The sequence below is a fragment of the Artemia franciscana genome, chromosome 19 (assembly GCF_032884065.1).
Source record: "Artemia franciscana chromosome 19, ASM3288406v1, whole genome shotgun sequence".
NCBI lineage: Eukaryota > Metazoa > Arthropoda > Branchiopoda > Anostraca > Artemiidae > Artemia > Artemia franciscana.
Window position 1 is genome coordinate 11,697,565 of NC_088881.1, and position 22,525 is coordinate 11,720,089.

The following is a 22,525-nucleotide window of genomic DNA, read 5'->3' on the forward strand; positions in this document are numbered from 1 at the left end:
AAAAAAAATAAATTAAATTATAATATTGATCAGTTATTTATATTGTTTAGTTATCAAGATTTAATTTATTTATTTAATTATTTAGATTGAATTTATTTATTTAGATTTGGGTGGTGTGAGTGTTGGATCCTCGATATATATATTTTTTTATTTTTATTTATTTTTTGTAAGTAGGTGGTGCGGAGACCGGTTGTACTCGGGTGAGGATTGGTGAGTAGACTCTAAATATATTTTAAGTGTGAATGTAATTAATAGTTATTTATGTTTTGTTTTGTTGTTTTTTTTTTCCCAAATAACGGGCCATTGAGCTCTTTGGGATATTTTTTGTTTATAAATGGATGGAAATGGATTGGTTTCCAATTTTCCCAACGCTAGAGAGGACTGCAACATCAAAGATTATCTTAGGACATCTTGGATATCACTTAAATATCTTGTATTTCCAAATTTAAACACTCTTTTCACTTTAAAACTACACTTATTGATGTCATATCCAGGCTATACATAAAATATGTTGGAAATATTGGAGATGTAGCATATATCCCTAATTCTGTCTCTTTTGATTCTAATTCTGTCTCTTTGTAATTATTATAAAATAATAATCTGTAAAATCTTCATATAATAATCAATAGAATCTTTATATAATAATTTTTGCATATTATACAAATAGCACGATTCCTGGATCGTACTTTGTGTTTTTTCCTACTGTAGAGGAAAAAAAACTCTACAGTAGGGTTCTCAGATACACTGAATCTGAAGTTGTGGTTTTCATTAGGGTTCTATGACTTTTAGGGGTTCCCCCTTTTTTTTCAAAAATAAGGCAAACTTTGGTAAATTTTGATGGATAAAACTAAACTTGATATAACTTTTACATTTAAAATCATCAAAAGGGTATAAAATTTGATGGGTATAAAAATTCCGTTTTGTAGAGTTTCGGTTACTACTGAGCTGCTTCATTCCTTACTTACAGTTTGTTACCACGAATTGTTTGAGAGTCATCCCAGCCCATAGTAGCTGAAAACTGAAAAAGCATACTTGAATAAACTTGTAAACATAAAAGGACGACATTAGACAGTAATTCAGGAACGGTAACTAATATTCAAGTTAATCTAAAAAGAAATAATGAAACCAAATTATAGAATTTTCAAAAAAGAGATTAAAACCCTCAAAAACAAAGGCCTAAAAATTATACCATAGGAATCATCATAGTCAAAACCCTTGACTGGAGGTTTTCCTCTCTCCTCCCCCCGTCAAAAAATCGAAGAAACACCCATTTCAGCTTGGGTAGCTCTAATATTTCCAATTTTCCCAATGCTAGCGGGGACTGCAACATAAAAGAGACTATCTTATGACATCTTGGATATCACTTAAATATCTTGTATTACTAAAGTTAAACGCACTTTTTCACGAAAAACTACACTTATTGATGTCATATCCAGACTGTGCATCAAATATGTTGGAAATACTGGAGATTCGCATATATTCCTAATTCTGTCTCTTTTGTTAAATTTTCGTTGTTTTAATGTTTGATAACGTTTCCTAAGTTTGCATAATGCTTGATCAAAACGAGTAAAATATTCTGATATGTGCTTCAATGATTGCTCTGGAGTAAAAGGCCAAAAAAGAAGTGAACAGAAAAAAAGATTGCTCGTTAATTACGTGAAAAAAAATGCAGCCAGGAGCAAGCTGAAGATTATACTTTACAAATCAATATGTATAGATTATATTTTTTATAATATATTTAAATATTTTTATATAAAGATTGCATTGATTATTATATACAGATTTTACAGATTATCGTTTTTTAATAATTAAAAATAGTAAATTAATAAATTATAAACATAGTAAATAATAAATATATAAACAAATAATAAATATAATAATCCTTAATAATACAACTATTTATAATAAATGTTTAAATTTTACTATTTTAAAGATTTCAAGATATTTCATGATTATTATATGAAGATTATATTATATGACAAATATTATATTATATAAACTGAATTCGGCATTGGTCTTACCAGTCATACTTCTGCTGAATTCCCTGGCGAAACAAAATCACAGATTAACCCCCAAAGAATTGCCCCAAGAACCCCCAAGAATTGGTTTATTTGTATAGTGCTAATCAGAGAGCTTTCTATGGTACAGTCCAAGTTGATCTTACACTAACCTTACCAAACTTTTCTCTGAAGCTTCCATTATCAATAATTATTCAATACCCCAACTAATTCAAACAATTAGACAAATAATCTAAATAACACAATCTTGATGTTAACGCGCAAACACAAGGCAATAATAGAGCAAGATTATATTCTTGCGTTGTGATATATTTTACTGTGCAAGCTCTGAGCTGTGCCGTCACAAATTTGATACAGGGCTTGTGCCACTTAGTGAGAATGGTCAACCCCAACATAAAAGGGAAGTTTATTTATTAGAACCAAAAACTCGAATAAGGAAATGGTAAGACTCTTGACAAAGTAAATAGATATAAAAAAATAAGAAAAAACCTATAACAATAAGAAATAACCGTCAAGTTCGATATCTCTTTTGTACAAGATTTGTCCTTGATATCACATTATTAAGCTTAACAGTAGGCTACGTTGTGAAAAAAAAAACAAAAAAAAACAAAAAAAAAAAAAAACAGATGAACTACTTGGAAAACATAGAAAATATTGATAAAAAAAGCATCCGGGAATATTTCCTACGTCTCCCCCCCCCCAAAGAATTTACCTCACTGACTAGAAAAAATGTGATAAAAAAAATTATATAATTAATTTTTAGTAAAGTGTCAATGATACAGCAGGTTTTAGATTTTAACAGTTAAGGAAGCAGACAGTACCCAAACTTTTGTTTGTAGCGTTTTTTGTTCGGTTTTCAGCAGAAAAAATCGATTTCTGACTAGAAATCAGAAATCACATTGGAGAGAAACATCTTGAAATTCAGATGTATCAAGAATCGATTTACTGTCTTACACATTTTTTAAAACCTTATTTTGACAATGTTATCTTTTGTTTATATTCCGAAACTACTCCAAATTTTGTAAACCAAGTCGGTGCATTTTGAACACTAAATACTACAGACCCACTTGTAGTGACAAACACCATTTTCACCAAATTTGTGTAATGCGCATATCTGTTTGACTCGAAACAAAAATATAAAGCCTTTCTGCGAATAACAACATACATAGGGCTCTTTTGAACCATAGCTTTCTTGCACGCAGCTCCGCTGATGTACAAAAAAAATAAACAGATTTAGTTTCAAAAGTCGGTGATAAACGCAAATAACTATTTTAAACACCAAAACTCAAATTTGGGACTATGAAGTAAAACTCGTAAGCAAAAAGTAATGGTAAAAGAGGTTGTTACCTCGAATCTCAAAAACATTCAGAGCTGGGAACGAATAAGCAACGTCTAATTATTCTAACGGCTATAGTTACTAGAATAACTCTAGTTATTCTATTATGCTAATTAGATTTCGAAAGACTATATGATTCTAAATTTTGATGCATAGCTTCAATTCTGCAGATATTGTGAGCTTATAGACTTGTATTAAACACAACAAAAAAAATGCAACAGCAGCTATTTGAATCCTGACTTAATTACAGCTATTTCTAATTCTGACTAGACCTATTTGAATTCTGGCGTAAAAGTAAAACAACGCTTAATAGTAACACATTTAATAGCAACACATTTGTTTAATAATACCACAGTACTTAAAAAAAAGTCAGTGTTTAATAGCAACACATTTATTTTATTATTCAGAAATAAAATAGGCATAGGAAAACACAGAGAGAAACATCTTATTCAGGAATATGGATACCCTTAACCCTCCTCCGCTATGTCCTATGCCTCCAGTTTTCTTCAAAATATCAATCAGCCAGTCTTTACACCTCCTTACCTTTGCGTCTTGACTGCATTAAATTTTTGAAAACTTACTGAAAATGCACCAAAAGAAAGAGAAATATGTAGGCCCTTCAGAAATCTAAATCATTTAGGAATGATTCAAAATCAGAGTCCGAATCAAGCGGTTGAGAATTTTTTGGTAACAGGTTTGCATATTCTGAGAGATCTGAAGAATTTGTATTGTTCGTTTCCTCTTTTACTGTACTTGAAAAGGAACTTGATTTATAACTCTCTATCTGCCTGACTAAAGAAATATCCCCGCCACTATTTGGTTTATCTCTAAGAAACCTCTTTTTGAACTGAAAGAGAGGTTTGAGTTTTGAAACAGCACTATCTACTGGCACTAAAGACTCCTGATTTGAATTGTTAGGTTCGAGATTATTGGTCATATTTCTCTTCAAAAAACTGACCAAAAATGGTTCACTTTCTCGTCCATCCGTCTTAACACTACTGGCTGTAGAAGAAAAATTACGTGTTTCGCAAGTGTCTCTAGTAGCACCTAAATATAACGTGGGAGAGTTGGAACCTTTCATCCCAAAATTCGTGGTGTCAACAGAGCTGTCCTCGGGTATATCTCTATCGTCACTAGATTTGCACTCATTGTATACGCTACGACTTAAGGAGTGGTCGAATACTCCAATAGAAGAGGTTAGAGGAGGAGGAGGGTCGTTAGAGGAGGGTCGAATATTTTTAGGAAATTTAAATGATCTTTTCAGGATTGATTGATTACTATGAGAAGATCTACTAGCTGCACTGGATTTCTGGTTGTCTTTACTGGGACTGGCATCACTGTGATTCGTTACAGATACTGGAACTTTAGGTGCACTTTCCAAAATAGTCGAACTACTTGGTCGATAAGGATTTATATTGGTAGAATTTGTAAGGGTAGAATTACCAGTCATGTCCTTACCAGATACGTAAAAGCTGGTGTGGTTGACAGTACTTTTAGTACCACTTGTTGAATGAGCTTTATCAGGTTGAAATTCAACTGAATTTCGAGCAGTATCCCCTACATCCACGGACTTCTCTGTTGAAAGCTTCTTAGAAAGAATAGCAGCCGTATGTACCGTTTGCAACTGAGGGCGCTGATCTCTAACTAGAACAGATCTATTGCAGCTAATATTACTAACACTCATAAGCTGAGAGTCATTAGAATTTCTGCTTCGCAGTTTTGATATGAAACTAAGCTTACTGGCAAGAGGAGGTGGGCCACGACGTACTAATGGACTACCAGCTGGTCCAGGGATAAGTTTACTTTTCCCTTGATGGCAGATCGTAATCTTTTCTTTAAGATCAGGATTCTGGTTCATCACTGATTCCCCTTTTTTATTATCTGCTATTTCATTTGTCTTGCCACATACTGGAGATTTAGGTTTTACAGAGATATCAGATGCAGCTTTATTTACAACTGGGTATATACTCTCTGATTTATTTGGGTAATCAGTTGAATGTCTAACATCTTCCAGTAATGGAGAACTGGAAGCACTATCACAGTCATCACTATCATCATCACTCCTGACAAAACGCTTTAGTTTAGATATACCCTTTTTTTCTTTGGAAAGACTATCTTCAGTAGATTTGTTTCTAGTATTTTTAATTATATTTAAAGAGCTTTCGTCTATCAAACTCAAATCAGTCACGACATTAATATAGTCTCTCGGAGATGGAAATACTTTCTCGGGGAGGGGCTTTTTATGACTAGAGTCGCTTTCTCCGTCCGTACTTTTGACAGAGTCATTAATATTATTCCCTGTTCTAATACTCGATCCGGCTATGGATTGGAAACGATTTTCCGCGTCATCCAATTTATTTTCCTCAGTAAATTCAGAAGTCTTCTCAGTACTTATGTGAATTAATGATTCTGATAATTTTTCAGGACTTTTTGTTTCGAAATGGGTAGGCTTGCTTTCTTTGAGGCTTCCTATAAAATAAGAAGTATATATGAATATATGTAAAAGACTAATCCATCGCAATAATTTTGCTTATTATTTTTTCCTCAACTATTCCTCCCTCTCTCACTATTTCTCATTTTTCTCGGATACATAAAAAAGTTAAACAAGCTTAACATCTTGAGACAAATTGAAAATCACTGATGGTAAAACTTTATATTTCTTGAAAAATTGAAGCACAATCGAAAGACGTGAATTGAAAGTTGTAAAATCTTGCAATAAATTAGACCGAACTTTATACTGAAGAACATCTGTTTGTTTTTTTTGTAGCTTTCACAATCTTCAACATCTTTTTACGATTATTCGGCCGGAAAAGTTCACATTTTTTCCAATGAAAGAGGAAGAATGAAAAAAAAACAAAAAAAAAAAAAGATGAATAATCCCAAGGTCACATTGCACTAATATATGTATAATGCCCAACTAGATTTTTATTCAGATAAATGATCATGTATTTCTAGATTTGCTTTTATTATTGTAATAAAACTAGACATTTATGGATATATTGGTATTTTTTTTATTCTCTGTTTTTGATCAAACAGTTGATGGCAAATAACTCCTAAGTGAAGGGTAACATGTGTCACTGCTCACCAAAAGCTAAAAAACGAAATTTTGAAAGAATAATTAAATAAAAAATATCCATTTTACGGTTACAAAATATATAAAATTCATTGGACTTAAAGTTACCGATAAAATGTTTTGGTTATATCACCAAAAAATCAGATTTTTGAGGAATCTGAAAAAACTTGCAAGTCCCTAACTGCATTCAAGTCCCTAACTACAAAAATCCAAGATTTTGGGTGTTCAAAAAGTTTTTCAGTAAACACCAAATTGTGCTAATATTAACCGGAACTCTAAAAAAAGGATTTTGATAAGAATACGTAAATCAAAAGAATTGGTATTTCATTGTGATACCAGATTTATACAATTTATTATTTATTTTAGAATCACCCTTCAAAAGTAAAGAGCCTCAGAAAACGTACATAATTTTAGAAAGAGAGAAAACATACCCATAAATGGCGTTTGACCTCAATTAAAATTACGCCACAGTATTCAACATGTCCCAGAAACCTGTCCCTGAAGTTTTGTATAAACAAAAACAAAATTCCACATTTTTCCGAGAAAGTGAGAACACTTTTTTTTTTCAGGGACTATCGTACCATTTCAATGGTCATAGAATGTCGAAAAGAGACCCATCTAAAGGAGTGTTGAAAGTTTAAGTACCCTTAAACTTTCAAAACTTTTAAGCGACAAAAGAGACTGTGCCCCAACGAAGTGATTTTCTGTTCTAACCAGAGGTAGAAAACAACATTTTTGGCGTGAAGAAGGCTAAAAGGCTTTTGAGTAAAGATTCTGAGCCAGCAATTCGATTTAAAGCTATCGAAAGCCTATTTATACAGCCTCCGGACCTCAGCGGTCATGACACTGCATAGTAGCGCACTTGTCAATATGCTTGCAGTCCATGCAAAGAGACTGCAATATAGAAAAACATAATTATCCTGCACTTCAGTTGACTGAGGTAATTCATTTGAGGCTTCATTGATTATGTTCAGTGCTGTATAGCTACGCATCAACTATTAGGGTGGAGGTTCTGCGCATCTTTAGACGACTTAATTTGTAGAAGATCCAGTCAGAGGTCCTTCAGAGAAATATGGAATAAATAGGAAGAGAAAGATTTTATATTCGAAACCTCCCTTCATCCTGACAAATATTTTGGTCCAAGCCTCCAAAATGGGTGCTGTTGGGTGAAAATGATGACGCTTAAATTTATTTTTAACACTGAAGCCCCTCCCCCCTCCACCACACCAAAAAAATTTTAGGTTTGCAGTGTCTAAAGGATCTTTATCGTTTCTGAGGTATTACTATACTATATTCGAAAATTCAAAAGACAATTAATATAAAAAAAAATGGATTGAGAGGAAGGAGGGAGGACAGCCTCTATCATGTTTGAAAATACCCCGAAAAAAAAGATGAAGGTTGTCAACTGTACGTAATGAAACTGAAAGAAACTGAACTTTTAAAAATATGAGGTTCTAATTTAATTATGAATACATCACCTGGATCTACTTTTTATAACGATTCTAAACATAAAATTCCCAAATTTTCAATTTACTCATCAAAAGATTATTTTGACGAAAGATTATTAAATTACTGAATTTTAAACTGAGTGAAGATGATAATCTATTAAGTGAAAATTAACAACCCATGTCAATAGTAATTGTAATAATAAAAAAATTACTTTTGCAGCTAATTAATAAAAAATTCATTTTTATGATGAAGGCATAGAGCGAAGTTCAAACTTCGAAGTGAGAAATATATAATTGCGTTGCTCCACATGCTGCATTCAGGAGTTCGGCCCTCACGAATAAGAGACTCAGACCTTCGGCCCTCCTATTGGCCTTCCTATATGCATTCACATTTTCAGATGGGTTTCCAGTTTATAGTATATATTTTTCGGGTCTTCACAGCTTACATTTTATATACTGTTTTAAAAGGATTATGGAAAACCTTCAAGTTTCTAGCTTTAGTATTTTCAGAGTTTACTCTGCAAAAAAAAAGAAAAAAAAAAGTGTATACTTATTTTATGTAGATAAACATATGCTTAAATTAATCTGCTTAAATTCCTTGATCTGCTTAAATTAGGACTAAAATTAGACTTAAATTAGGAATAATCACAAATCAGTGTTTTCCCAATAGCTTCATAAATCCAAAATGCAATCACTAATTATTTTTTCACTAACTGCGTTCTGTGTATAAACGCTGAATTTTACCGACCGATCGGTAAAATTATCTATTGGCGACTGATGTCTTTGAAGCTATAATTCCCATAAATCTTATAGCCGCTGATGACTTTCTTGTTGTTTTAGTTTTATTTCCCGAAATTTTTAATCTTTAGTTCCCAAAATTAAATTTTGTTTTGATTTCTCTCGTGTGCCCTTTCTCCGTAAAACTCGTTTGTGACGTTATAATTTCAGATTTCCCAGCCGAAATAGTTCAGATTTTTTTTAATGGACAGAAAAGGCGAAAAAGGAACCCTAACTTATATTTCCCTATCTTAATGGCTAATGGCCTTTAGGCTTAAAATGGATCTTGAATAATGTTATGTGTAAGTCTTGTTACTATTCATGGAAAAAATCGAGGGCATTTTTTCTTCAAGTCTGAAGCCATGAAAATTCCGATTTTTCTAAGAAATTTCTTCTTGATTTCAAAGGAAATCAAACTGTGACAGAAAAGTTATAATCTATGTCCCATCTATTTCCAACTTCATTAGCTTGACGCCATAAGCTTTAGCTTGACGCCAAAGATATTGAGAATGTCACAGACTTTGACATAGTCTGAACAGTTGAAGAAGCCAGGCAACCAAAAGTTTTACAAAAGATTAAAAAACTGAAGGAGGAGTCAAATTAGACAAATTCTATTGGAAATTTCCACAAACAAATTAAAGAAAATCTGTTCTTTGAACGGAAAGTCACGAGGAGTCTTGTTTCTAAGGAAGTATTTCCGTTTCTAGTCAAGTAATTTTTATATTGTTTTATTTATTTTTATTTAGTTAATAAATATCCATAACACCCAGCTAATCCGCAACTGAAAACAATTTGATGATGTTATACAACGGTTAACTGAAGCGATTATTTCTTGAAGAGCTTTTGAAATCAGAGGCAATATGTTATAAGATGCTCGTAAGAGAGCGTAGACTTCTTTTCTTTTTAATGCGCTAAACTTAAAAGCAAGCGAGTATTTTTTTTTTTATTATGGAGATCGCACACAGTCAAACCGTAAAATTTTTGTCCGAAATTATTCGGAAGTTACGGTCACTTCTTATTCGAGTTAAATTTACAAAAACCAGTTTTTCAACTGAAAGTAAGGAGAAATATTAAAACTTCAAACGAACAGAAATTATTACGTATATGAGAGGGTTCGCCCCCATCGTCACACTTTACGATAAAGTTTGTAATTTGTTCCAATTCTTTGAGAATTACCCCCTGAATCACAAAGGTCGTTTAATTAGAATAAATAGCTTTTTTGAAAGTACTAAAAAAAACTTTAGCGTAAAGAACGAGGTATTGACGATGGGGCGAACCCCCTCATAAACGTAATAATGTTTGTTCCATTAAGTTTTAATGTTACTCCTTGCTTTCAGTTGAAAACTTTTTTTTAAATTTAATTTCTGATCGTGTTTTCAATAAAGCTGGGAAATCCGGTACCCCCTTTATGGACAATTCTCTTCCCCCAGGAAAAATTCCTCTATGGAAAGACCCTCCCACGTAACCCCCTTCCCAACCTCCCCTCACCATAAGAAATCCTACCTGAAAACGTCTGTATACTTCCCAATAACCAATATTATATGTAAACAATGGGCAAAGTTCATAACTTGCAGCCCTTCACCTGGGGACTCTGGGGGATTAAGTCATTCTCAAAGATATAGTTATTAGATTTTTCGACTATACTGAACAAAACTTTGTGCAAAACTTTGACCAGGTGACTTTGGGAAAAATAAGCGTGGGGGGGGACTAGTTGCCCTCCAATTTTTGGTCACTTAAAAAGGACACTAGAGCTTTTCATTTCCGCTCGAATGAGCCTCTCGCGATATTCTAGGACCATTGGGTCGATACGATCACCCCTGGGAAAAAGAAACAACACAAAAATAAATAAATACGCATCCGTGACCTTTCTTCTGGCAAAAAAATATATTTCTCTGATACGTTGGATCTGATGGTGTGATTTTCATTAAGATTCTATGACTTTTAGGGGGTGTTTTCCCCTTTTCTCGAAAATAAGGCAAATTTTCTCAGCCTCCTAACTTTTGATGGGTAAGATTAAACTTGAAATAAACTTGATAAACATGAAACTTATAAATTTGAAATCAGCATAAAAATATAATTCTTTTGATGTATCTATTGGTATCAAAATTCCGTTTTTTAGAGTTTCAGTTACTATTGAGCCGGGTCGCTCCTTACAGTTCGTTACCACGAACTGTTTGATTATCAAATAAAATGTGTTATTATTTATTACTGTTCCCCCCCCCCAAAAAAAAAATCCCAGCGTATTTAAAGGGAATTACATTTTGTTTCAAGCGTTATTTGTGGCTATGAAACCAATTTTCTGAGATCTAGCCTAAGCGTAATTCTTGAGTGTGTTTCGTTTAATTAACAAGTACCGAGTTTAAAAAGAAGTCAAGATTTGAATAAAGTATCGTAAACAGATTTCGATAACAATAATAATAATTTATTTAGATAACTTCGAAGACCACACTGCCTTTCGATGACGAAAGTAAAACAGTTCAAAATAAGGATGAAACCTTTTTATTGACAGTGAACAAATATAAAATTTAACTGGATATTTCGAACACATATACAGCGTTCTTCATCAGCAGTAAAACTAAAAGACATGAATAAAACCAAACAAAATTTACACCTAATAAACTGTTCGAAATATCCAGCTAAATTTTATATCTGTTCACTGGAAATAAAAAGGTTTCATCCCTATTTTGAACTGTTTTACTTTAATAATTTATTTATCACCCACTTTACAAAACAGAGGTTAGATGGAGTAAATACAAAAGACACAGTAAAAGAACAACAAGAAACAAAGTTAATCACATACAGATAAAAGATGGATAAGGCGATGAAAACACCCAAGCCTATAAGGTGCTTCAATAGCTAGTTTGGCACATAATTTTTTGAAAACACCAGTAATATCTGTCGCATAATACTTTTTAATCAGTTTTGTATTCCGGTAAGAATGAGCAGATATATAAATTTACACTACCGGTAATAGTTTACACAAATACGTTTTAGATCACCGGTCAACAGAAGTGGCCGAATACCAGTACAGAAGAGTACAGAATGATCACAAAAATTTGAGTAAAGCCGAGTTAGCGCTCTTCTCGTATAGTGTCCACGATTTGTCAAACAGTTCGTGGTAACGAACTGTAGTAAGGAGCGACCCGGCTCAATAGAAACCAAAACTCTAAAAAATGGAATTTTGATACCAATAGCTACATCAAAAGAATCGCATTTTAATGCTGATTTTAAATATATAAGTTTCATCAAGTTTAGTCTTACGCACCAAAAGTTACGAGCCTGAGAAAATTTGTGTGATTTTAGAAAATAGGGGGAAACACCCCCTAAAAGTCATAGAATCTTAACGAAAATTACACCATCAGATTCAGCGTATCAGAGAACCCTGCTGTAAAAGTTTCAAGCTCCTATCTACAAAAATGTGGAATTTTGTATTTTTTGCCAGAAGGCAGATCACGGATGCGTGTTTATTTGTTTGTTTTTTGTTGTTTTTTTTTCCCAGGGGTGATCGTATCGACCCAGTTGTCCTAGAATGTTGCGAGAGGGCTCATTCTAACGGATATGAAAAGTTCTAGTGCCCTTTTTAAGTGACCAAAAAAATTGGAGGGCACCTAGGCCCCCTCCCACGCTAATTATTTTCCCAAAGTCAACGGATCAAAATTCTGAGATAGCCATTTTATTCAGCATAGTCGAAAAACCTTATAACTATGTCTTTGGGGACGACTTACTCCTCCAGTCCCCGTGGGAGGGGCTACAAGTTACAAACTATGACCAGTGCTTACATATAGTAATGGTTATTGGGAAGTGTACAGGTGTTTTCAGGAGGATTTTTTGGTTGGGGGGAGGGGTTGAAAAGAGGGGGATATACTGGGGGAACTTTCCATCGAGGAATTTGTCATGGGGGAAGAAAATTTCCATGAAGGGAGCGCAGGATTTACTAGCATTATTAAAAAAAAAAAACAATGAAAAAATAAATATGAAAAAGGTTTTTTCAGCTGGAAGTAAGGAGCAGCATTAAAACTTAAAACGAACGGAAATTATTACACATATGAGGGGCTCACCTCCTCCTAATACCTCGCTCTTTACGCTAAAGTATTTTTAGTAATGTCAACTATTTATTCTACGGCTTTTGTGATTCAGGGGTCATTCTTAATGAATTGGGCCAAAATTTAAGATTTAGTGTAAAGAGAGAGGTACTGACGAGGGGGCGAACCCTCTCATATGTGTGATAAAAACATGAGAATAAAAAATTCTTTACGTAAGGTAGTTTATAAGTTACGTATATCTTTTACTAATAAAAAGATTCGTAAAAAATTAAAAGTTCTAGTTGCCTTTTTTATTAACAAAAAAATTGGAGGGCAACTAGGCTTCCTCCCCCGCTCTTTTTTCTCAAAATCATTCAATCAAAATTATGAGAAAGCCATTTAGCCCCCCCCCCAAAAAAAAATGCAAATTTCGTCATAATTATTTCTCTGCGGAGAGCCAAAATCAAAACATGCATTGATTCAAAAACGTTCAGAAATTAAATAAAAAAAACAAGTTTTTTCAACTGAAAGTAAGGAGCGACATTAAAACTGAAAACGAACAGAAATTACTGCGTATATGAAAGGGGCTGCTTCCTCATCAACGCCGCGCTCTTTACGCTAAAGTTTTTTACTGTTTTAAAAAGAAGAGTTGAGAGAAAGAGTCAAACTTTAGCGTAAAGAGCGGGTCGCTGATGAGGAAGCAGCCCCTTTCATATACGAAGTAATTTCTGTTCGTTTTAAGTGTTAATGTCGCTCCTTACTTTCAGTTGAAAAAACTTGTTTTTTTTATTTAATCACAATCTTAGAGTAACCGAGCCTCAGTTTATCCTAATATCTTTAACAGCACGAGACCGGAGAGCATTCATAGAATCGCAAACTGTTATGCCAAGCCAACGAAACGATTTAACACGGGGATTACTAAAACCACCGCAGTATAGTGGTTCTGAACAATTATTACCGTTGAAAACAAGAAAATCTAGTTTCAACGTGGTAATTCTTGAGTGTGTTTCGTCTAACTGACAAGTACCGAGTTTAAAAAGAAGTCAAGATTTGAATACATTATCGTAAACAGATTTCAATATCTGTGTATAGTACCAATTTTATGACTAAAATTGTACCATAAGAGATTAATTTGCACTATACGAAGAGCAGATTAAAAATTTGGCATAGCAGGAATCAAATACTTGATAAACTAGAACTTGAACACCAAGTCAGAAACGAGAACATAAAACCAATATGTACCAGAAAGTTTGAAGTATACCAAAAAATTACAAATATACCGCATTGTACCAGATCTCAGAATAGGGCTGAAAAGCGGAACAATCGTACCACTTTGGCAATGTTGCTTGTTACACATATAGTTAATAAGTTGTTACATTGTTACATAGTTAATAAGTTGTTACTTGTTACACATATAGTTAATTTAGCTATAGCTAAATAATTTCGAGTTTTGGGCGATCTAGCTTTACACTGGACTCTGCACATATCCTCCATGAAAATGAACAGACGAAATTCGGTATGCGACTTACATTAGCACTTTCTTGTTTACTGGTTAGGGCAATGATTCTTTGTATTTTCCCTCAAATTCACACAAGACTAGATCATCTTGGTTCATTCCCCGAAAAAAGGTTCAAGAGGGGCACCATCAACATAAGAAGAGGAGAAGGCTATGAGGCTGAGATGTTCTTGACGAGTAGATATTTTGCAGTTTACAATTGAGTTTATTCTATTGTTTTCATCTCTATTAAGGACTTTCCAGACTTTAAGAACTTCTGGGAAATTTGTTGGATTTTGGCCAAAAGATAGTAGACAGGAAGGCAAAAATTATTACTAAATAATTTTTTCCTGATAAAATAGTTGCTCCAGAGAAAGAATTCTTTTTCTAGCAGTTTTTTGAAAAAGAGAGAGGATATGTATTTTTATTTCATTCGATCTTATCTACACATATCCAATTGTTTTTAAGCGATTCTTGAACAAGTAACACACTTTGTATTGTATTTTGGATTTTAGAAAAATTAGCAATTTTTCTCTGCACGTGTCAAGAGCTACTTCTTAGGGCATGTACAGGGAAAAGGAAGGATGTAGCGCTTCCCTAGAAAATAGATGAAATTGCGAAATTTCTAAATTTCCAAAAACAACAACTGTCTTGAAAATCTTTTAGCATTTATTCTCTACATCACTCCCAATAGGGAACGTTTCTATAGATATCCTTGCTTTTGACTATCTCGTTTAACTTAGTCGTCCCAGGGTAAAAGTAACTCATTTTGGAAGAAACAGGAAATTCTACGCGGGAACCATTTGAGAGACGGGGAAATTTACTAGACCAGTCACTTAAATATATTTGTGAATCAGGGTGAGTTATAAAGATAGGTTTGGTGAAAAGTGTCGCAGAACGCGTTTCTAGTTTTCGTAGTCCATATCTTAACATATAATTGTCTTTATCATGGATTGAATAGTTCCTTTATCAAAAGAAATGAAGAAAGGAAAAGACACCTTAACTCACGTTCTAAATACCAGAGAAAACGTTTCGAAGAACATTTTCACGTTATTCATGGAAGATAACAAAAAAATGGACAGTCATAACAGGCATTCTCCCACGACATTACTAGTGTCGTACGACAGTAAATCTCCAATGCTGAAAATTTAATAGAGGATTACTGCTATTTCCAATAATTCTGTAAATTATTTATCCAATATCAGGTTATCGGCAACACTGGAACTGCCGGCTTATGGCTTAATAGCCAACCTACAGGAATGATCTTCCTTCCAAAAGTGGCAATAGCCATTTTTTCTAAGCCGTTAAGCGGGATGAATTTAATTATTTGGTATACTTTAAAATCTTAGTTTGACTAGTTGTGATCTATCCACGATTACTTTTGAAAACAGCTAATTTTTAGGTGAAACTCTTTCAATACCGCGTCCAGGGGGGAAGGTTACAGGATTATCCCCCTCACCCCAAAACTTTTGACCGACCCGTAAATATGCAACAAAACCCTTTTATAAGCAATTTCTTGATGGGTTTTCAAAGGTTTAATTTAAGTTTAGCTTAATTTGGATTAATTAATTTGATTTAGCATTAATTCAGCTTAATTCATTAAGTTTTATTAAGCTTAATTAATTCCGCTTTGCTTCTTCTCTTAAAACTACAAAGGTAAGACATCTATAAAACGAAGGTGGCAACCTTTATTTAATTTAGTTACAGAAATATTCGAATACATTTCCTGGCATCTAAACTCCTAGAGAAAAAAGTCTTGATGTTTTTAGAAATAACGATTTTTTTCTGATTAATTATTTAGTCTTATGTAAGTTTGCTCAACCAAACAGGTAGTTAAGGTACTCTTTAGAGGCATCAATGATGCCTCTAAAGAGTACTCTAAAGTACCTCTAAAGAGTACTCTTAGAGTACCTCTAAAGAGTACCCTAAAGCTTCATATAGAAGGCATCAATGATGCCTTGTATATGAAGCAACTTACTATATTTCTGTATATGGTTCACCAGATCGTAGAAGTTCACTTCACAAGGTTAGCTACAACTACTACTAACAGCTCACTCCAGTACCAAGCCACCTGAGGCCAACAGAGCTACGCATGCTACTCCTCCAGCGCAATCTATTCAAAAACTCCTTATTTACATCCTCCCAAGAAGTTTCCATTTCCCTTAAATCTTTCCTTATGACAACCTCCTACTCTGTTCGAGGACGACCTTCCTTTTCTTGGCCCTAGACAATTGGCTGACAAGGACTATCTTTGGCAATCTGTCATCCTTCATCCGCAGAACGTGTCCTAACCATCAACCTTCTATCATTACAGCCTTAGTAAGCGGGATTGAACCGTAATTTCGTAATTCGTAATTCGTAATCGTTTTTCGTAATTCTTATTGTTTGAACTACGGTCGATCAATCGGGTCGACCAAAACAATCATCAGGCAATTTCTCTGAAAAAAAAATCTAGCATATCCTCCTCTGTTTTTCAGAACACTCACGCTTTAGATCCACACTTTATCACTGTCATAACTGTAGCCTCGGATATTTTAAAACTGGTTCGCACACTTATCTTCCTATTCTTCCAAACTCTTTTCAACTGCGTAAAAAACATCCTGGGCCCTGGCTATTCTGCTTTTAACATCTTCACTGCTCCCACCGTCTTTACTAATAATACTACCAAGGTAAGTGAAGTTGTCAAATTGATTGATTTTCTCATTACCCAACATCACCTCCTCACCTTCACTTATTCCTAGTCTTGGCGACTTAGCCTTCTTAACATTAATTTTCAAACCTATTCTTGCACTCTGAACTCTTAAAACCTCTAAAAATTTACTTACTCTGCTAACATTTCAATCTAGGATGCTTAAATCATCAGCAAAGGCTAAGTCTAGGGGAGTTTTACTTCCCCAACTCATCTTCTCCCGTGTGCTTCTTTAGGAAATGTCTTTCAAAGTGATCTATAAATGGAGACGGAACAAAACCCTGCTAAACTCCTGATTTAATATGGAACCAGCTGCTAACCTCATTTCCTACCTTACCCAGAATTATGTTATTCTCGTACGTGGCATTAATTAGCAGTACTATGTAAGCCCTCAAACTCACCAGTCACTGACTAGCATTTTTGGCAGGCGCGATCTAGCAGAGGGGAATTGCGCACAACTTTTGAACTTGAACCTTAGGATGTGATTCAATGGCTCCAGCCGTATCAATATTCCGATGAACATAGTAGCCTAGTAGCCACAAAGCTTTCAAAATTTGAAGTTCAACCCTTATAGTCGGCTTGTCTGCCAAATGACATATTTCAGGTATGAAGATTCGACATCCAACGAAATATTAAACAAGAGCAAGCCATTGCTCTAAAAGCTAGCTTTGCAGATATATTTTATGGAGCACGGCTTTCCAGTGCCACTGTCCACAGTACAAGCCAGCCACTGAAAGAAAAAGTTAGACGGCGATATCCATATGAGAGGCCTCCTCTCCAAACTCTTGTAGTCCTTTTGGAAATGCATAACACACTTCATGCTTTAAAAAACAAGAGCTAAGAGCTCATATGACACTTGTGACGAGGCAAGAAGAGCTAAAAGCCAAGAGTTCATATGGTATGAGATCTAACAAAATTCTAAGAACCAATAGATCGATTTAAAAGGAAAATCAGAGGCTTAATGCCGGTCAGGATTTAAAATAAGAGCTCTGAGTCACGATGTCCTTCTAAATATCAAAATTCATTAAGATCCGATCATCCACTCGTTAGTTATAAATACCTCTTTTTTGAATTTTTTCTCTCCCATTAGCCCCCCAGATGGTCGAATCTGGGAAAACGACTTTATCAAGTCAATGAAGCACCAAACTTGCCAAATCACTGAATCCCTCTCCCCAATTCCCCCAAAGAGAGCAAATCCAGCACGGTTCCGTCAATCACGTATCGAAGACAATTGCTTATTCTATCCACCAAGCTTCATCCCGATTCCTCCACTCCAAGTGTTTTCCAAGATTTCCCCCTCCAACTCCCCCCAATGTTAAGAGATCTGGTCGGGATTTGAAATAAGAGCTCTGAGACATGGATTCCTTCTAAATATCAAATTGGATTAAGATCCGATCACCTTTTCGTAAGATAAAAATACCCCAATTTTCACGTTTTCCAAGAATTCCGGTTTCCCCCTCCAACTCCCTCCAACGTCACAGGATCTGGTCGGAATTTAAAATTAGAGCTTTAAAGCACAAGATCCTTAAATATCAAATGTCATTAAGATCTGGTCACCCTTTCGTAAGTTACAAATACCTCATTTTTCCAAATTACCCCCCCCCCCCCAATCCACCAAAGAGAGCAGATCCGGTCCGGTTATGTCAGTCACGTATCTTAGACAGGTTTTTATTCTTCCCATCCAGTTTCATCCTGATCTCTCCACTTTAAGTATTTTCTAAGATTTCGCCCCCCCCCCCAATGACGCTGGATCCGGTTGAGATTTAAATTAAAAGATCTGAGTTACGAGGTCCTTCTAAATATGAAGTTTCATGAAGATTCGATTACTCCTTCACAAGTTAAAACTACGTCATTTTTTCTAATTTTTCAGAATCACCCCCCACCCCCCTAATAGTGCGGATCCGTTCCAATTATGTAAATCACGTATCTAAGACTTCTGCTTATTTTTCCCACCAAGTTTCATCCCGATCCCTCCAATCTAAGCGTTTTCCATGATTTTAGGCCCCCCAAGCTCCCCCCAATGTCACCAGATCCGTTCAGGATTTAAAATAAGAGCTTTGAGACACGATATCCTTCTAAATATCAAATTTCATTGAGATCCGATCACCTATTCGGAAGTTAAAATACCTCATTTTTTTCTAATTTTTCAGAATTAACCCCCACCCAACTACTATCCCAAAGAGAGCGGATCCGTTCCGGTTATTTCAATCATGTATCTAGGACTTGTGCTTATTTCTCCCACCAAGTTTCATCCCAATCCCTCCACTATAAGTGTTTTCCAAGATTTTAGGTTTCCCCTCCCAACTCCCCCCCCCCCCAATGTCACCAGATCCGGTCGGGATTTAAAATAACAGCTCTGGTACACGATATCCTTCCAAACATCAAATTTCATTAAGATCTGGTCAACCGTTCGTAAGTTAAAAATACTTCATTTTTTCTATTTTTTCCGAATTAACGGGCCCCCCACTCCCCTCCCCCAGATGGTCAAATCGGGAAAATATCTAATTTAATTAAATAATTGGAAAATGTCTGTTTCTAATTTAATCTGGTCTGGTCCCTGATGCGCCTGCCAAATTTCATCGTCCTAGCTTACCTGAAAGTGCCTAAAGTAACAAAACCTGGGCCTACAGACCGACAGACAGACAGACAGACACAATTTGCGATTGCTATATCACTTGGTTAATACCAAGAGTCATAAAAACCTTTTGAATACTTTTTTCCCTTTTTTAGTCAGCAGCTAATTAAACTTTCTTATTGATGCCCAGACCGAAACTCAAAACCATCAATCAAGCTCTCAAGTGAAAGAGCTTTCACCTTCTATACACCGCAGGAGTTTCTTGCTCAGATCCTCACCCGTAAAGTAACCTAGGTAACATGTCCAAAGATGATGAGCAGGCAAAAGCTGACCTGCATTTGGAGCTGTTTCAATCCATCATTATTAGTCGTTCTGTCATATTCCCATACCAGGTCAGATCTTTAACAAAAACTTCCCAAAAATAAGGGTAAAAGTGTATCCGTTAAAAAGTATGCCGTTCTTATGGCAATTAGTCATATTCCTTCCACGACAAAAAGTGTTTAAAATACCTTTGCAATGCCATCACATAAAATAAGCGGAAAAAACCTTCAAAACTCGCACTATTTCTGCCCTCGAAACGGCGTCTCTCTCTCGATACATATCAAGCTTCTTCACAGCTACTACGTTTCCAGCTTAAGAGTTATTTTGTCGCTGAAGCTGATGCATAGAGTTTGACCTTTATCTGGTTAAGCAGAGTAGGCGTATTACGGTTGTACATCTTTTGCAGTCACATGCTAAAGGGGTACCAGAAATCTTTTTTGGCAGCTGAGTGTGTCTTTTCACATATTTGGCAATAGAAAATACTATAGCTGTCACTGATCTTGGAGCGCCACCTCAGCATGAAGTGTCCCTTCTTGTCTTTTCTTCTAAACTAATTTCCTTCCACGACAAAAAGCGTTTGAAATTTCTTGGCAATCTCATCACATGAGGTGTCAGCAAAAGAACTGGAAACAACCTTTAAAACTCGCAATATTTCTGCCCTCGAAACAGAGTTTATCTCACAATATACACTAAACTTCCTCACTAGTACTACATTTCCAGTTTAAGAGTTGTTTTGGGCTGAATTTATTGCAGAGTTTGACCTGCGTCTGGTCAAGCAGAGTAGACTTATTACTTTAGTACTTCTTGTGCGGTTGCATGCTGAAGGGGCGCCCGAAATCCTCTTTAGCAGCTGAGTGTGTCTTTTCACATGTATGAGTACATGCTACTCGTAATGAAATAGTGCTATAATAGCACTTTCGTTTTACAGTTGGCAACCCTGACTTCCAGGAAACAATTTTTGAAGGAATGGGGAGTCTTTAGACCAGTCTAGAGAACGGTACTAAAATACCCAAGTATTCGTCATAGATGCAGGTATATAGCCTCCCAATCCGCCCATGAACGACCAGGAAAATATACTCTGTGAAAATACGGGCCAAAAATACAATACGTTTTTGTTTCCACCCGTCTCATTGGGAAAACCATCTCGCAATATTGGCATTTTGGGCGCACCATTCAACTTTTTGAGTTCTTATTGATTGAAAATGAAAAAAAGTAGTTACCATCTCTGATTATATATCTGATGATCTTTGTGCAGACAATAGTGGTGCGCACCAGAAGTACATTCTACGATTACGACTATTTTTAATACATATTAATGATCTCCTTAGGCTATCCCTTTTTGATTAATGCTTTTACATAAGTATTACGAAATCTTACATAAATCCTTAGTGGAGAATTATCTAACTTTATGCCCAACGGTTGATCTGACCGCCTTTAGCCCCACATTCAGCCACACATTATGAGCCTTTCGGGGCTGATTCTGGGTCGAATTTAGCAGCAAGCAACAAAATGGGTATAGCCTTAACTTGAATGCTGGCGAACATAGTTTTTGGTGCTGTATCCCAAAAAGAAACTACGTAAGTTAGCGGGAAATTATAATTAAAAGAACACATATCATTTATTTCTCTGAGCAAAAATACTCCTTCAAAAACTGAAAAGCTTGTTTTTCATCTAAAGTAAAATTATTAAGCATGTTATACACGCCCTTTTTGTTTTTGGCAACAAAATTTTCAAATCAAGGAGAGAATTTTTTTTCTTTTTGCCTTTGTGATCCTTATTTCCTCCGTCCCGTAAGATTTAAATACTAAAAAGTATGTTTGCGACAAACCTTAGCTTTTGTAAAGCAATGTAATCGATTAGTATCTTATCGATTAGTATCAGAGGAAGTCCTCTGATCTTCTGATGCAATAATTAAATAAAAGAACTAGTTTTTTTAACTTAAAGTAAAAAGCGACATTAAAACTTAAAACGAACAGAAATTACTCAGTATATGAAATGGGTTGTCCCCTCCGCAATCCCTCGCTCTTTACATTAAAGTTTTTAATTGTTTTAAAAAGTAGAATTGTGGCAAAGAGTCAAACTTTAGCGTAAAGAGCGAGGGATTGCGGAGGGGACAACCCATTTCATTTACGGAGTAATTTCTGTTCGTTTAAAGTTTTAATGTCGCTCCTTACTTTCAGTTAAAAAAACTAGTTTTTTTTTATTTAATCTCTGAACGTTTTTGAATTAATGCGTGTTTGATTTTGGCTCTCCGCACATAAATTATTGAAATAAAATTTGTATATTAATTTTTTTTGGCTAAATGGCTTTCTCTTAGTTTTGATCAGACGATTTTGAGAAATAAGGGGTAGGGAAGGAGACCTAGCTGCCCTCAAATTTTTCGGTTACTTAAAAATGCTACTAGAACTTTTAATTTTTAACAAACGTTTTTATTAGAATAAAATATGCGTAACTTAAAAATTAACTTACGTAACAAACTTTTATATTCTTATATCTTTATTATGTGTACGAGGGGGTTTGTACCCTCTTTAATACCTCGCTCTTTACACTAAATCGTAAGTTTTGTCCCAATTCTTTAAGAATGACCCCTTAATCAAAAAGGCCGTAGAATAAATAGTTGAAATTACTAAAAATACTTTAGCATAAAGAGCGAGGTATTTATCTCCTCCTAAATACCTCGCTCTTTATGCTAAAGTATTTTTAGAACCCCTCATATGCGTAATAATCTGTTCGTTTTAAATTTCAATGCTATTCTTTACTTTCAATTGAAA

The 22,525-nt window shown here is 34.9% G+C and overlaps 1 protein-coding gene across 4 annotated transcripts in view; it reads right to left on the bottom strand.

Moving 5' to 3' along the window:
• Window positions 1–3,660: 3,660 nt before the first annotated feature.
• LOC136039288 (DNA helicase MCM9-like) overlaps window positions 3,661–22,525 on the bottom strand; it is a 200,039-nt gene continuing 181,174 nt past the window's right edge. For all 4 annotated transcript variants that reach the window (XM_065722890.1, XM_065722892.1, XM_065722893.1 and 1 more), the window contains one exon: window positions 3,661–5,823. In XM_065722890.1, the coding sequence (XP_065578962.1) occupies window positions 3,974–5,823 (1,850 nt within the window). In that variant the 3' untranslated portion in view covers window positions 3,661–3,973. The remainder of the gene's footprint in view (window positions 5,824–22,525) is intronic.